Source organism: Venturia canescens, chromosome 7, assembly GCF_019457755.1.
Source record: "Venturia canescens isolate UGA chromosome 7, ASM1945775v1, whole genome shotgun sequence".
Lineage (NCBI taxonomy): Eukaryota > Metazoa > Arthropoda > Insecta > Hymenoptera > Ichneumonidae > Venturia > Venturia canescens.
In genome coordinates, this window is record NC_057427.1 from 3,886,104 (window position 1) to 3,900,895 (window position 14,792).

Sequence of the window (14,792 nt, forward strand, 5' to 3'; positions counted from 1 at the left end):
AACAAATATTCTAACTGATCTAACATTCATAACCCAACAACAAACAATTATAATAAATTAAAACAAAGGCAAAAGTTAAAATTGAGCGGCCAATTTTTTATAAACTCTTCACAGATGTCAAATTCCAATTTGGTAGAAGGTAGGAGATAGAGCCAGTGAAGGACAAGAGATGAAGAAGAAGAGCTCAGAAGAGATCGATTCAAGAACATATATCTATAAAAATACATATTGATATTGTTTACTAAATTATCGTTGTATATACTCGTAACCCGTAATACACATTTTCTTTTAAGTTTCAATGCGACAAAAAATTCAAGTATTCGGTACTTCAATATATAATATTCAGCCGTGTCTATTTTGTCGTTTGTCACGTTTGTATGAAGCCGCCCAGAGTCTGAAATACGTGTGGATTTTTGAAAACAAGTATATCAATTATCGATGTGAAATATGAAGAAGAGGATGATTATAAAAAAATAAAAATCTTGACACGCTCGATAAATGTATGAATGATCCAACGTTCGGACGTGTATGAGTGCCTTTATACTATTTTGGCTTTTTCATCTCCACACGTTATACAACTTCGTAGCACGGTAAAAGTAGTGGTACAAGAAAAAGCAAAAGTGTGTGCAACAAATTATAACAAGAAGAGGAGGAATGAAAAAAAAAGTGTCATAGAGTAATTGTGATGATCGAGAGCAAGTTCGATTATTGTGGCTAGCTAGTTATGAATTGCAATGGAAATAGACTCCGCGGAATTAATAAACGAAGTGTTACGATGGAAAATAAATCTATCGTCACCTGTAAGTAAAGCTTTGGTTTTTTATTTTCAATGTGAAGATTTCAATTGACAAAGAAATTTGTTTGTACGTCGAGCACGTTCAGATCGCGGGTATTTACGCCCCTGCGTGTCAAGACATTTCGTTCTAATTTTTGTATTAAACCTTTTAACGTTATTAAGCTTGAACAAAAAAAAATAAAAACTAATGATAAAAGTCTTGGAATCAATGCATTTAATGATTTTGTTTTTTTAGTAGAAAAAATATAGGTTAGGATGGTTTCTTAGAATGACAATTCACGTATCAGCTGCATAATGTTATGATTTCTTATAGAATTGTCTAATTCTTATAGAATTATCTATATTATTGCAACAGGCAAATATGATTTCCTTTCCTTCTAACTCAAATACAAAACTAGACGCGATGACAGTAAAATATTGTGACACTCGAGCATTAAAATATATTTAATGTTTCGCTCACTTCTAACCTGTGTACAATACAACTCGATCACAAATAAATTATCAAAAAATAGGTTTCTATGGTAACTTTTAATAACTTATTCTATTGCAAAAGTTAATGTTTTTTATTCGTACATTCCTGTATTTAAAATCTAGAGTGAGTAATGGTCTGCATAGCTGTCCAAATATCTGTCCTTCAATGAATGGGAACTGTGACTATAATATACTGACGGGTCTAATAACAAATTGTCAAATTTATGAATTTCAGATGCCGGTGACAACAAACTTTTTGGTACTATAGAAAAAAAGTTAGTACAAGCCATACCTGCTGACACATCTGATTGGCAAAGATCTTTCAGCAGGCCATTGAAAAAAGTTAAATTATGTCCTTCATTCGTTGCATTTACCAATGACGTTTTGCCAACGGAGAAGAATTGGAATTTTTTAAAACAGCCAATACTTCACACTTATTGGACAGAATGTTCCGTAAGATCACCAATGTGGATTCAAGTCTTACCGCATGTTGTAATTATTTTATATACTGTATGCAGTGATATTTTTATATTTGAACTTGATGTTATCTCCACAGGATGTTGATATGTACAAAACAACTGTCAGGGATGATATAGATGGGTGGTTGAAAATTCTCCACCAGCACAACATTCAGGATTGGATGATAGTCTTGGTAGAGACATATGATATTAAAAAAAGCAACAAATTACTTCCCAGGACAACGGTTTTGGACAAAATCCGGAGTGATTTTGCAGCAAAAAGCGGAGATCGGTGGGTTGTCAAATATTATTGTTTTTAGTGCATCGTGCTCAACAATTTATTTGAATTACACTTATGATGAATATTTCAACTATTTCACTTCGAAACGTTACACGACAATTCACATTGTCATTTATTTTTCATTCGTTGATATTTAGATACCAAGGTGCACTAGAAAGCAAAAAATCTTCAAAGACAGGAATTTTTTTGAGACTGTTACAGCAACTTTACCCCTTAATTTTATTGCTTGCTAGCCAGAAAGATTTTAGATCTTATATGATGGTACCAAATTGACTGTTCATAGAGAATAGAGTTCACTTTTGTCTTGAGTACGTGCACTTGGTGTGGAAACTGAACCGATTATTTTGATTACATATCCACCAGAAAGATTTTGGTAAAAATTTGGAAACTATTTATTATACTTTATATCAAGGCCTCGGTGTCATTTTAATGAGTAGAATATAACTTGAGATATTAACATTGATCATGTTGACAAAACGCTTATTGCTATTCACTAGGTGTCTGTCGGTGATAAATCCCATTAAATCCGAATCTCGTTCAGCTGAATCATGGAGGGGTTTAATAAATCGCATTCGCCACTTAATGCTCAGTGCCTACGACAAATCATTATCACGCTTTGTGGACATTATAAGGGAACAGAGAGAAAGGCGGAACCAGCACGGCTGGAATTTCTGTCGATATTTTCTACTCCAGGTATTCTCCAACAATTTGAGCTCATCAAATATTCACCTCAATGATCTTGACCATGATATAATATTTTTTTGTAAATCTAATGCTCAAGTCAATGTAAATAATACCAGAAACTCTGTACTACTATATTCACTGACCTTATGTTAATCGATATTCAAAGAAAACACAGAAAACTTTGTATCGAAGAGCTATATCTAAAGCTAAATTCACAAATGGTACAAAGACTTTATCTACATCTATGGTTATGAATATTCTTTTCGTTTTTCCAACTAAGCGGTCGAACGATTTTGACATACACATAATTATACTAAATCGGTTTTTAAATTTAGGAGGAACTCGCCTTTGCATTAGAAATGCTCGGCCTTTACGATGAGGCATTGGTTCAGTACGACGAATTGGATGCCTTGTTCACCCAATTTGTTCTCAATTCAAATGTCGCAGGTACATTATAAATCAATTTTTATTGATACATATCATTGGACCGAAAGAAAATTTGAACTGACATGTGTTTTTTTTTGTTCAGAAACTCCAGCGTGGTTAACCGTATTTCAAAGCCCACTTAACAATTGGGCTGGTGTAAATTTGAACAATAACGTGGATCAACGCTTGCGAGAATTATTGGCGGAGAGCAAAGCTTCTCTGCTCGATTTAAGAAGCTATTTATTTAGTAGACAGAGTGCTATGCTACTTTTATTGAATACGCCTTGGGAGGTTCGTTAATAGTTATTAAGGGATCACGTACCATCTAACATTGATTATACTAAAATTTTCTTTTCTTACGGCCCATGTATGTGATTTCTTAATTTTATGTTTCTCATTACTTACTCAACGCATACGCGAAAGGAAATTCTTCAAATAAGGAGTCGTATTATTGAACTTTGTTAATAATTTTAAATTGAAAATGAATTACTGATTCACAGTACGATCCAATGTGTTCCAGGTTGCACAGAGATGTTTATCCTTTGTATATAATACTTTAAGCGAGTTGAAAATACTTGAAGTTCAAAGACCCGAGGGTGCTGTCGAGTGTTGGGCATTTCTTTGCGCACTGGAAGTTCTTCAAGCCTGTCAACTCTCGGCGGCAAAGACGAATAATGGCCAACAGCTGGACTTGTGTTCGTTGCACACTGCTGGATTGTGGGCTCTTGCTACACATAAAGTAAGCTATCGATGGGGCCTTTTTTCAATAAAAATATAATTTGTTTAGCATTCAAAGGTGTTCCAGACCCACCCAACTATTGATGTGATCAGCAAAATTAATATTTCGAATACATGAGAGCAGAATCGTTGGAAACGTCAAAATTACAGGAAAGAATATTATTTCAGCTAGGAGAACTTGGTAAATTGTGCGGACTCATGCCGGGCAGTGAACCGTCGAGCGAGCAGTTGCACACGGTGGTGTATTTGATAGCGGGAATGGGTGATTCCGAGATGCAATCGGAAGGAAAATTGACGCCAACGGACAAACTGAAAGGAGCACTTTCGTCGAAAGAGATGTTCAAGAGGCAATATCTTGAGCACGCTGAATTAGCGATGGGTACTTATAAGCATGTAGGACGTATACGATCGGCACGTTTCATCGGCAAAGAATTGGCACGTTTTTACGGTGATCTTGGCGAAAATCAAAAGGCTGTGGTTTTCCTTACGGATGCGTTGAAGACTTACTTGGATGAAGGATGGGACGAATTGGCCACGCAAACACGCCTTGAATTAGCTCAGTGCTATAAAAGAATGGACGATGTCGAAAGATATACAAAAATTTGTAGTGCTCTTGCTAGTTCCGAAGTACTTCACGCAACCGTACGAAACACTTATTACGAGGAAATGCTGGCTTATATGAAAATGCTCTCATTGCCTAGACCTTTGCTTACCACTCTCCAGCATACCTTCACAATACTCAGTCTCGAAGTCAACGTTATGGACAAAGTTATACAAGATTGCGTAGTTAGCATAGACGTTAGTATAAAATCGTTACTACCACGAACTATACGATGTACCAGGGCCGCCATATCTACTGAAGAAATACCGAGACCAGCTCAAACCAATAAACGAAGAGGGGTCAAGCCACCTGCTGAATCTTCTGTTAATTTGTGAGTACATTCAACCACTGAATTTGCTTGTTGGTCAGTCGTTAAGATTTTATGAGCAATTTTGAAGGCCCAACCTCAATCGACCATTAAAAAATTTCGACACCAACCGAATAAGAGAGGAAAAAATACTTTCATAATATTATTAATTTCAGAATATCAAAGTGCACATTCGACGATATAAAATCGGTCGATCGGAGCTTAATGCAACTACCAGCGTTCTCATACTTCGATTACAACGAGGACAAGAGTTTGGCTTCAGTGGGTACAGTGATAAAAAATCAGAAGCCTATTGTAAGGAGATCGGACAGCGCGAAACACAGAAAATCATCGGTCTTTACAGAGGGTGATTTTAGTAACGCACTTACCTGTAACAATTTCGATTTGAATCCAGGCATAAATAATTTCACTGTTTCGCAACACGTAGACCAACCGGGCCTGTATAAAATCGGTCAATTGTCGCTAGTAGTTGAGGAAAAGTTGGAATTTTTATCAGGCATTTTAAATCCTCGTCTGTGCTACGAAGTTGTAAAAACTCAACCTACCATAGCCGTGAATAGTCGGGATTTACTGGCGGGCTTGGTACAATCCGTAGAATTAGTGATATCAAGTGGTAGCGTTAATATAACGAATGATGCGAGGGTGAAAGTATGGCCTTCGAGAGGCTTGTCTTTGCTCACTGACGAAGATCGTTCAGTTACCGAGTTGGAGATTAAATTATCGGCTTGTGAACCTTTTGACGTAACTACAGCGCGTTTCAAAGTTTTGGCTGAGCTACCACCAAAGAAGGATGCCTCGTCCATGGAACATAAGGTCATTTTTCCAATATCATCTGAATTTCTGATGGCTTTGACCATAGGCAGGGCGTAGTTATCAAAAGTTAACATTTCTTGAAATACATTTTTATAGTTGAATGTCCAGTGTCCATGGGGAGCTGAGGAAAATCTCTCGTTGCATTTCGGCCCTCCCTTTATGTCGGGAATGCATCTGCATACAGCGAAACGAAGAAAATTTTTACAAATCGTAGTGACTGGTTTGACCTCGCAACTGATCCAATTGAGCGAGCCGGAGCTAACGACGAGTACACTAGTGGAGGTTGCGTTCAAAGACCTTAATCCAAAGGCTGGACAGAGACTCGTCGTTGGTAACGGGCTACAGGTCTTCTTCATGTGGGAACTCGATATTGGAAAGGATGAAAAAATCTTGCCGACGATCAAAACTGATTTTCGTGTCAAATATTGCCCGATTGAAAGTACCGAGGACGTGGGTGTCGCAGATGAAAATGACGATCCTCTGCACATTGCACGACTCGCGAGGCTGGAGAAGTTGACTCGTACTTATCGTTGTAACTTTGATATTACGGATTACGTGGTAAGAACTATTTCATGATCGCAAAATCATAGCTTCAGTGAATAATCTTGTTTGACGATTTAAAAGTGACTTTCATACTAAAAATAATAACGAGACAATTGAAATATTCGCAGACGATGTTTACGGTCTCATCGAAGGTAGAGGCAAGCGGGCCAGGCGGAGAGTTTTGCCGAGCCGGTAGCATGTGCCATCTGCATTTGACCGTCACTCGCATGATTCCATGCCCTAATCCAAGCCTTCCACCACAGCTCATGTACGAAGTACTCGCTGATCAGTCAATGTGGGCCGTTTGTGGAAGAACTGCCGGTATTATATCCCTCGAGACACTCGAGAAACAGAGCGTTACGTTAGACGTCATGCCATTAACCAGCGGGTACTTGCCACTCCCAGTCGTTAGGTTATCTCGATATGTACCTGCTGTTGAGTGTAAATCCGGTGAGTTTTTCTCCTCTTTTCCTTCTTCGTTTACTTCATCTTCCATATTCTGCATTGCTCTCTTACATTGATTATCTTGAATCCTAATGAACGTTAACTTTACTTGACTTTTGTGTTGAAAATTTCTTTTGTATAACTCCGTAGATGTATACTCCGAAAAGATTAACGAAATGCTGTCAAAATGTTGATTCGTTACTGTATTGATTAACCGTTGAAAGGCAAATGGTAAAAACGCTCAAAATTATTTATCAAACAAAGTATCGTTCGGAGAATTTAATAAAAATGATTTATATTCCGGAGATTCATGTCTAAATGTATTTTGAATTATTATTTTCAGACCTTTATCGAAATAATGACGTAGCCTCGGGCCCAAGGCTCGAACCATTCAGTCCTGGCCAAGTTTACAACGCAAGCAAAGCTCAACAAGTCCATGTCCTTCCAACTGCACCGACGGAATCCAACTAAGTACAGCAATTAAAACTTACATAGTTGGAACATGATGCAATACTTTGTTTATACATAATATTAATGAAACCATAATTTTTCTTTGATTCGTTAACTCAATTCCAGCAGTCCTTCAATCAGGAAGACACAACCGAACTTTAAGTGAATCTCGTAAACTCCTTTTTTGAGGTTATATTGACACTGTCAAAAAAAAAACAAATTCGTTGCATACCAATGGTGCGAGTTTCAAAATCTACAACAATACGCTCAACCCGTTACACGATCGAGTTTAATCAATAAAAAATAAAGTTCATCTATCCTTTGATAAAGGCGTTTCGGTTGTTCAATCCGCAGAAACACAATTGTGCCATTCGAGTTGTTGAAAAAAAAAATTCATTAGAAAATGGATTCATGTATTATCCATAGATTCGTCAACCAAAAACATCCATTTGTATTTATAATATTTTCCTACGTTAACAAAACGTTCAAACATGATTATTTTAAAACAGAGTTCTGAATATTTCAGCTCCAAGGCGATAACATTCGTCCTGTCCGCTGGCACGATATAGAAATTTTATATAACATGTAAATGAATAACGAGTTATAGACAATACTTAAGGTGAAATGCAGAAAAAGGTTCTCATACCGAAGCTAGCCATGTAGCTGTACCATTACATATTCTTCTTACGATTGAGCCTCTCTTGTCTCAAATGTAAATAGCATCGACACTGAAATACTCGATAGATTATCATGTATGTATATTATTGCTTAGTAATGGATTTGGTAAGGTTTATAGTATTCACTGTAACCAATGAACGATAATTATTTGTCAATATCAATGGAAACATTTAATCTTTGCGGAGAAATGAAAATGTCCCTTTTTATTTCAAAGTTACTTTATTTTCGAAATTTCCACCTCGTTATTTTAATACATTTTATAAGTGGGTATGCAACAGATGGCCAGAAAAGTCAGCTTTATTTCACAAGAGTAATGCTGCAAACAATGTACGTAGTACTGCCGAAATTAATTTTACGTTGCATGCCAACGCAGCGTAGCTCAGTAACGCATCGCTGTATTGGATCCATCGATGCTTCGAGAAGGTTAATTATTTTTCAACATATTCCACTAAATCAGGTGATGTTTGAATAAATATTATATTTTTCGTTAATTATGAGAATTGCCGATATAAACGATCGACAGATATGTTAGCAATGGAGTCACAATATATTTTTTGTTATTGTATATAATATCTAGTAAATTATTTTTTTAAATGTCTTGTCCAGTTATTCAACTACTTGTGGTAGACCAAAGATTTATCACCCTGTCGCAAGGAAACATGCTTTTTCCCTTTCGACATTCAACAGAAAAAAAATTAAAAAACAGTCGATGCACAAGCATGAAGACCCTTCAAATTATTTCGTATTTGGAATTGTAAAATTTCGTGTTTCATATATGAGAAAGTATTTTGCAATAGCCAGAAAGGAATCCTTTCTTTCATGGTAGCTGCGCATCACCAAGAAATGAGGTAATCAAAAGATGAGAGTCCCTTTGTGAAGTGTTCATTACAAGATATAGACGATCAATCTTTCTACGTTTCCAAAGTACAAACAACCGTTTATTGTAATATAATAAAAGAAAAAAAAACTGCTGAGATGTATGTAAATTGACAAATCGCCTCGCTATTTGAGTTCCTGTAAGGCGGGTTGAATGACGGGCGAATGAAATATTATCTATATTCACATTCTTTTATAAAATTGCAAAAACCATTGTAATAATTGTAATGAAAAGTTGAGACATGACATTTATTTACCCCAAACCATGGTTTCGGGTGGTCAAAAACTGAAGCGACCAATTAAGCAGATGGCTTGCCAAATACTTCGTCCGATTTTTCCTTTGTCCGAAAGAAAAAAATATTATTTAAAATCCATTAACCTGAAATATCCTCCAGTAAAGTGTATTCATTGAGATATAGAAATCTGAATAAAACTGGATTGGTGGATTCGTTTAATTTTGAAATGACGCATTCTTTCGTAAGCCCGATTTCGGAAAATGGAAATGTCCAATAATCAGCGTATTTACGAATGCAACAGGGCTTTGCTCGATTAAGCTGCTATTGTCACGTCTCTCACCGTACATCTCTACCCAGTCCAATTTTTTATTTTGAATCTCAGAATTACTAGAATTTCGAATCGCAGTTTACTTTCATAACAAAAGACCCTAAAGAAATTCATTTTTCGTTCCTAAAGACCAGAATCAAGATTTTTCTTGCAGAGCATCATTCCGGGTGAGACCCTGTAGATTTGGATCTCTAAGACCCAATTGTAAGAGTTTTTTTTTGAAGTTCTCGGCTTTGCACAATACCCATAAACCCGGTCTTCAAATCGCGAAAACAGTGTTCGGGAGACTTCTTAAAAGCTTTAATTGATTAGTCCAGATTCATAAACAAAAAACCCAGTTTATTTGGGTCTGCAAGATTAAAATCCTTCATCGCAATGATAATCCATCAATCCTTCCAATAGTCTTACTAACTCCTCAGTCGGAACGAATCCCTCTGAATAATTACGACCCCACTTTCATGCATGTTCGTTCATTTGGTCTTGTAATTAACACACTCCTGGATCATGCAAACTCCAAAAGATATCCTAACAGGCCTTAGAAAATTGACAATGTACTCAATGAATGATCCTCAAGATTCATTTTTACTCCCATAACCGCTTTCGGGTTTACTATTTACAGTTTGGAGGAAGATAGACACAAAAAATATACTGTAACATATGAAGAATAAGTTTTATTTTTTGTACATTAGATGGATGCGCTAGAGTGTAAGTGAATGTATTAGTATTGAGGCATTGGTTGTTGCGTGAGTAAAAGTCCAAATCGTCTCTTCAGGGTGATACGCTCCCGGGAATATTTGTCCTCTGGTGAAAATCGAGCTGAAATAATAAATTTAGAATAAACTTATGAATGTATGAAAAATGTAAATAATTTTGAAGTAATCTCAGCACCGTTCAAACTCTTACAACAGCCAGCTCTAAAAATCAGTTTCTAATTATATAAATTCGAAGACTTCAGTTCTCAATATCACTCATCAAGATTATTTGTCACAAATAATATACAGTTCGCGTATAACTGTATGATCTGTTGTAACATAAATGAAATGTAAAATGACGGACAACTTGTAGCCTGTTTCCAAATTTCCTAACGCACAACCAGGACTTGGCAGATAATTTTTCCAATTCCATACAGGTTATATGAGTCATTTTCGGCCTGAGCACTATATCAATAAAGATATAAATCTCATGGAGTTGAAAATTACCAAAAAAAAAGCCTCAATAACACCTCGTTTATCAATGGGAATAACTTAACCCGGTCATGCATTTTATTAACATTTTATTCAGCACGTGAAATAAACTGATACGATCTATTGACGAAAAACGTTGTGCATTTTCGAATATTGTTAGAAAAATGATTTGAAATTCATTTCTATTGTTTACATGACCAACTAAAATATTTTAGATTGTGCATATCGTGAATTCATGTCTCGACTCGCTTATACTATCTTACCAGGATGGGCGGACAACGTTGGTTTTCCATCTGGATCGACTTTCTAGAAAAAAGAAAATTCATTTCATAATCCCTGCCTGAATACTTCGTTGATAAGGATTTTTAAGAAAACACGTGTAAACATAATTCATTCTGGCCTTTGAGAGTTTTAACAAGTCTTTTTTACGTAAACAAAACTACGAAAAATGGATGTTAAAATATACCTTAAGCGTGTAGACTCGTTCGCCGTTGGCATCCAAGTAATATTGAAGATACATTTTGTTAAATTATTTAGTGTGAAAACTTTGTTGACAAAGACCCGGTTTGTAACCGTTCGTATAGTATAACCTCAAAATATTGGGAGCACGCGATTCAAGACGGTTGAGCACACAGTGACTGCGACTCCGTTGACAAAGACAACAAGCATCAAGGTCCGATGTGGTGAGTATATAGCAGTGCTTATGAAGTCATGGATATAGCTCAAGTTTTTCTGATTTTTACCGCAATTATTCAAATAAAGAAAATTTGGGTGCTATATAATTGACGGAATATTTTTTATTTTTATTCCTTCATATCGATTAGACCAAGATCTAAATCACTGCAGATATAACTTCAAAAATCTTAGCTAACATATCCGACGATCCGACAGGTAAAAAAAAACGTTAAATCGGCGAAGAGTTTAATTTTAAAATCGAACGAGAAAATTTCGATCGGAAGATTTTCATGCAATCGATTCGATCAAGTTTATTAAAAATCGTTGTGTAGTCACGAATATACAAAAATAGTATCGTTTCAAGGCGAGTCAATACATTATATGTTTACGTTCGGATTCTCTACTGATATTGAAGAAGTTACGAATCAGCATTACTCTTCAATTGTTCTCGTGGCCGTTTTAGTTCATCGACATTGTCGTCTTACGGTGGCATCGATGCAAATTTAACTATCCCCTGACAGAAGTGAATGAGAAAAACTTTCGAGCTGAATATCGAAAACGTGTAATAACCTTCAAAATAACCTTCAAAATCAAAATTTCAGTGCAATGTCTTGTTTGAATCGAAATGTATCAAATACTTTTTTAATGACATTTGGCAAGCCAGTTCTTAAGGTAGAACACTATAAAATTTTAAGTTTTTCCAGAAATTCCTTCGCAGCAACGATCCTCAGTGACCAAGAAAGCTTCGTAAATGAATCAAATAAAGTGTCGTCAAATATGTTATACACCATTATTCCATTGTAATAATTCCCTTTCGAAAGCTCGTGTACCTATATACGTATCGCCATATATAAGCGGGCGTTCTACGCGTGTAAATAAAAGTGCACACGAGCGTGTAAGCACCACGCAACACTTGTATATATATGTGCAGCACCACCGTAGGCGTCTATCTGCGATTTCTGATGCTGGGACTTTCAAGTATTTCGCAGTTATTTAGTGATGCTTAATAGCCGAGAAAGAGACTCGCCAGCGGACACAACGTACTACAAATCTGTGTATATAAGTACTATTACATACGCGACATGTGTGTCCTATCACTTCCGTTGACAGGCAAATCATTGTCAGTCCGATGCGAAGTGTTGACCGTGACGGGGCAGCGTCGAGCGCACGTTATACATGGTACATGCGAATTAATACATCCAATTCATGCATTTCGATTATTTGTTTGTTTCCATATCAAAGGAACGATGTTGTACGTACTATCGGATTATTAATGAGCCGACGGTGTCAAACGTCATCAACACTTATGGACGTCATAAAAATATTGCACAGTCGAGTGTTTTCTTATTTAACCGTAAATAATTAACGAAAATTACGCGTCTCAAAAATTAAAAAAATTCATCGAGTTTTTCATCATTGATATAATTTCCATAAATAATTAAAAAAATTTTTTCTTTCATTAGATTTTCGTGTTGATTAAATTCACTATGAATTTCGATTTGGTTACAAGAAATCTTTGTTTTGACATTAAAAATATGCCGACATGAAACTTGCTGTCTAAAAAAACTAAAAATCTTTCTCCTTGAGTGGAGCACTAAGAACGGCTACTGGGTCACATAATCGAATCGTATTATCACTGTTAGACAAAGCTACAGGTAATATCGCGATAAGAGCTTCTGCATATACACAGTGACGCGTTCGCGGTGATTTCATAGACGAGCTTTGACCAAGTTTTTCTTTCTGCTCGACAGTAAAACTAAACATTGCCTTCGGTCGTTTTTCTTGTGAAAATCAAAGCGGCTGAATCATGTTTCGGATCGGCTTTTCTGCGTAAACCGAATCTCAATAATTCGTGGATTTTCCTCGACGATTTATTATTTTTTATCAACATTCGATATTTTTTTCGCGAGCCAGTGTCGATCTTTGAGATATGCTTCAAAAAAAAATACACTGGATCGTCGAAGTACCGGAGAAACCAGCGCTGTTATGCGAGCCCGTGGATCACCAAGTTACCATCACGAAAGGTAAAATCTTTTTCATCACTTTTTTCACCAACACGTCTCTCAAGCCGATACGACGGCTGACGTATAAACTTGAGCAGAAAAAAAATGTTCAGTTCTAATCATCCTTTTCGTCTTTTTTTTTTTTTATCTCGTTTCATTGATCTACATAAATACATCACTCGCTGCAGCGAATCTTATCACAAAACGTTCGTTTCGTATTCGCAAGAGTGTGGATGCGAGCGAGATAACTGCAAATTTGAAAAGTCACATTTTTCGTCACCGTTGAACCGCGCGACTGCGATGCAGTTTTGACTTATTCTCTTGCCATCGTAGTGCGTGGGGAAACCGAGTTTTTTTGGTGATTGCAGAAAAATTAGAATTTCGAAAATTCGAGCTGAAGCATGATGAAACGGTGACTATTTGGAAAACAAAATCCAAACAAAAATACAAACTTTTGTCACTGAATCGCCTTCCAGGAATATCCTCGCATGAGTTCAACATAATTGTGCTAATTGAAAACAGCTCGCTGCTCACTCGGTATCGAGCTTGAGCGATCGCTGAACTCGCCGAGCTTACTAACCTCTACGGAAATTCACGGTTAACGTTGTACGTCACTTCGTCATTTTTTACGATGGACATTCAAGTGTTGCACAACAGTTTTTTTTTCTTTACAAAATTCGTAACGAAATTGACGAGGAACGAATTTTCGTTCCTCATCAGGAATTCTTAACGAAATTCATCAAGTTCGAATAAGTATACGGAGGAATCGGGTAAATAAAATGACGTGGGAGAGCTGAAGCCTCGATTCGCGATTTCGTCGAGAGTGCAACGTCCTCTCGAACAATCTACATTAGGCTCAATTAGGCCAATATGTCGAGAAATGTTAAAATACTGTTGTTGTGTGCTTATAGAAATGTTCTCGTATACTCGTGTACATAATGTACGGTCCAGTGTACGGAATCGTTGCGATCTAATCATTGCGTCGGACGCAATGTTTTAGTATCGCTCGCAAACCCTCTTGGGCTCGTGTCAATGATTCACTGTTGTGTATGCGGGGCATTCCACGTAAAATCGGGAACTGCTTGTCCCTTGAGTATTTATTTTCATCATTCTTTTCAAGCTCGCCTGATTTTTTCAAAATCATCTCAAGTGCTTTGAATCATGGTTTGTTGTTGTTTTTTTTTTGTTTTTTTTTTTTTTGGAAAGAACAGTCAAGCTCACTACTGGTTTGTCATTTCAAATTTTATGCTCGGAAATAAAGTTCAACGATAAAGTGAAAAGGCAGAAACGAGGCTCAAAAATTGGGCCCTGTACAATGACTTTTATTTCGCACGACCCACAGCGACATATTATACCTGACGGACGAGGAAGAATACCTCCTCGTTCTCCTGTTATCCTGTTGAAGTGTGTCCACTTGGGCCTCATGGCCATTCACTCTCACGGGGTTCCTTCGGCTTGCGAGGAGAAGGGGCCCCATCGGGCCCGTTTCACCGGTGATGCACACGACAACTTTTTACTGTGTCGCTTTACCGTAAAATCGCTACAAGCTTGTGCAATGTGAAAAAATAATGGAAGGATGATGCGTGCTCGAAGCGACGTCAGTTTTGCACGCATCACGTCATGTTAATTGAATTTTTTTTTCGTAAATACCGTTTCCAATATTTCGGACAATGGAGAGGATTTTACACGAAAGTGTAAACGTTCGTATTGCGATGCAGAGGCTCTTTCGAAAAGTTTGGTTAAAAAATAAATTTGGACG

At 36.8% G+C, this 14,792-nt stretch overlaps 2 protein-coding genes across 6 annotated transcripts in view; both read left to right on the forward strand.

The window, feature by feature from the left end:
* Nucleotides 1–11: 11 nt before the first annotated feature.
* SIDL (SIDL trafficking protein particle complex subunit 10) lies at nucleotides 12–9,070 on the forward strand. Its single transcript, XM_043424680.1, has 13 exons — nucleotides 12–800; nucleotides 1,503–1,720; nucleotides 1,824–2,017; nucleotides 2,524–2,719; nucleotides 3,046–3,157; nucleotides 3,240–3,427; nucleotides 3,657–3,875; nucleotides 4,043–4,806; nucleotides 4,959–5,616; nucleotides 5,713–6,174; nucleotides 6,288–6,609; nucleotides 6,947–7,074; nucleotides 7,180–9,070. Exons 1-12 carry the CDS (start codon nucleotides 725–727, stop codon nucleotides 7,072–7,074), a joined length of 3,537 nt encoding a protein of 1,178 aa, XP_043280615.1. The 5' UTR covers nucleotides 12–724; the 3' UTR covers nucleotides 7,180–9,070.
* A 3,875-nt stretch (nucleotides 9,071–12,945) lies between these two features.
* The window catches only part of Dys (Dystrophin), a 237,339-nt gene continuing 235,492 nt past the window's right edge, over nucleotides 12,946–14,792 (forward strand). For all 5 annotated transcript variants that reach the window (XM_043424677.1, XM_043424673.1, XM_043424678.1 and 2 more), the window contains exon 1: nucleotides 12,946–13,054. In XM_043424677.1, coding sequence (XP_043280612.1) covers nucleotides 12,961–13,054 — 94 coding nt within the window. In that variant the 5' untranslated portion in view covers nucleotides 12,946–12,960. The remainder of the gene's footprint in view (nucleotides 13,055–14,792) is intronic.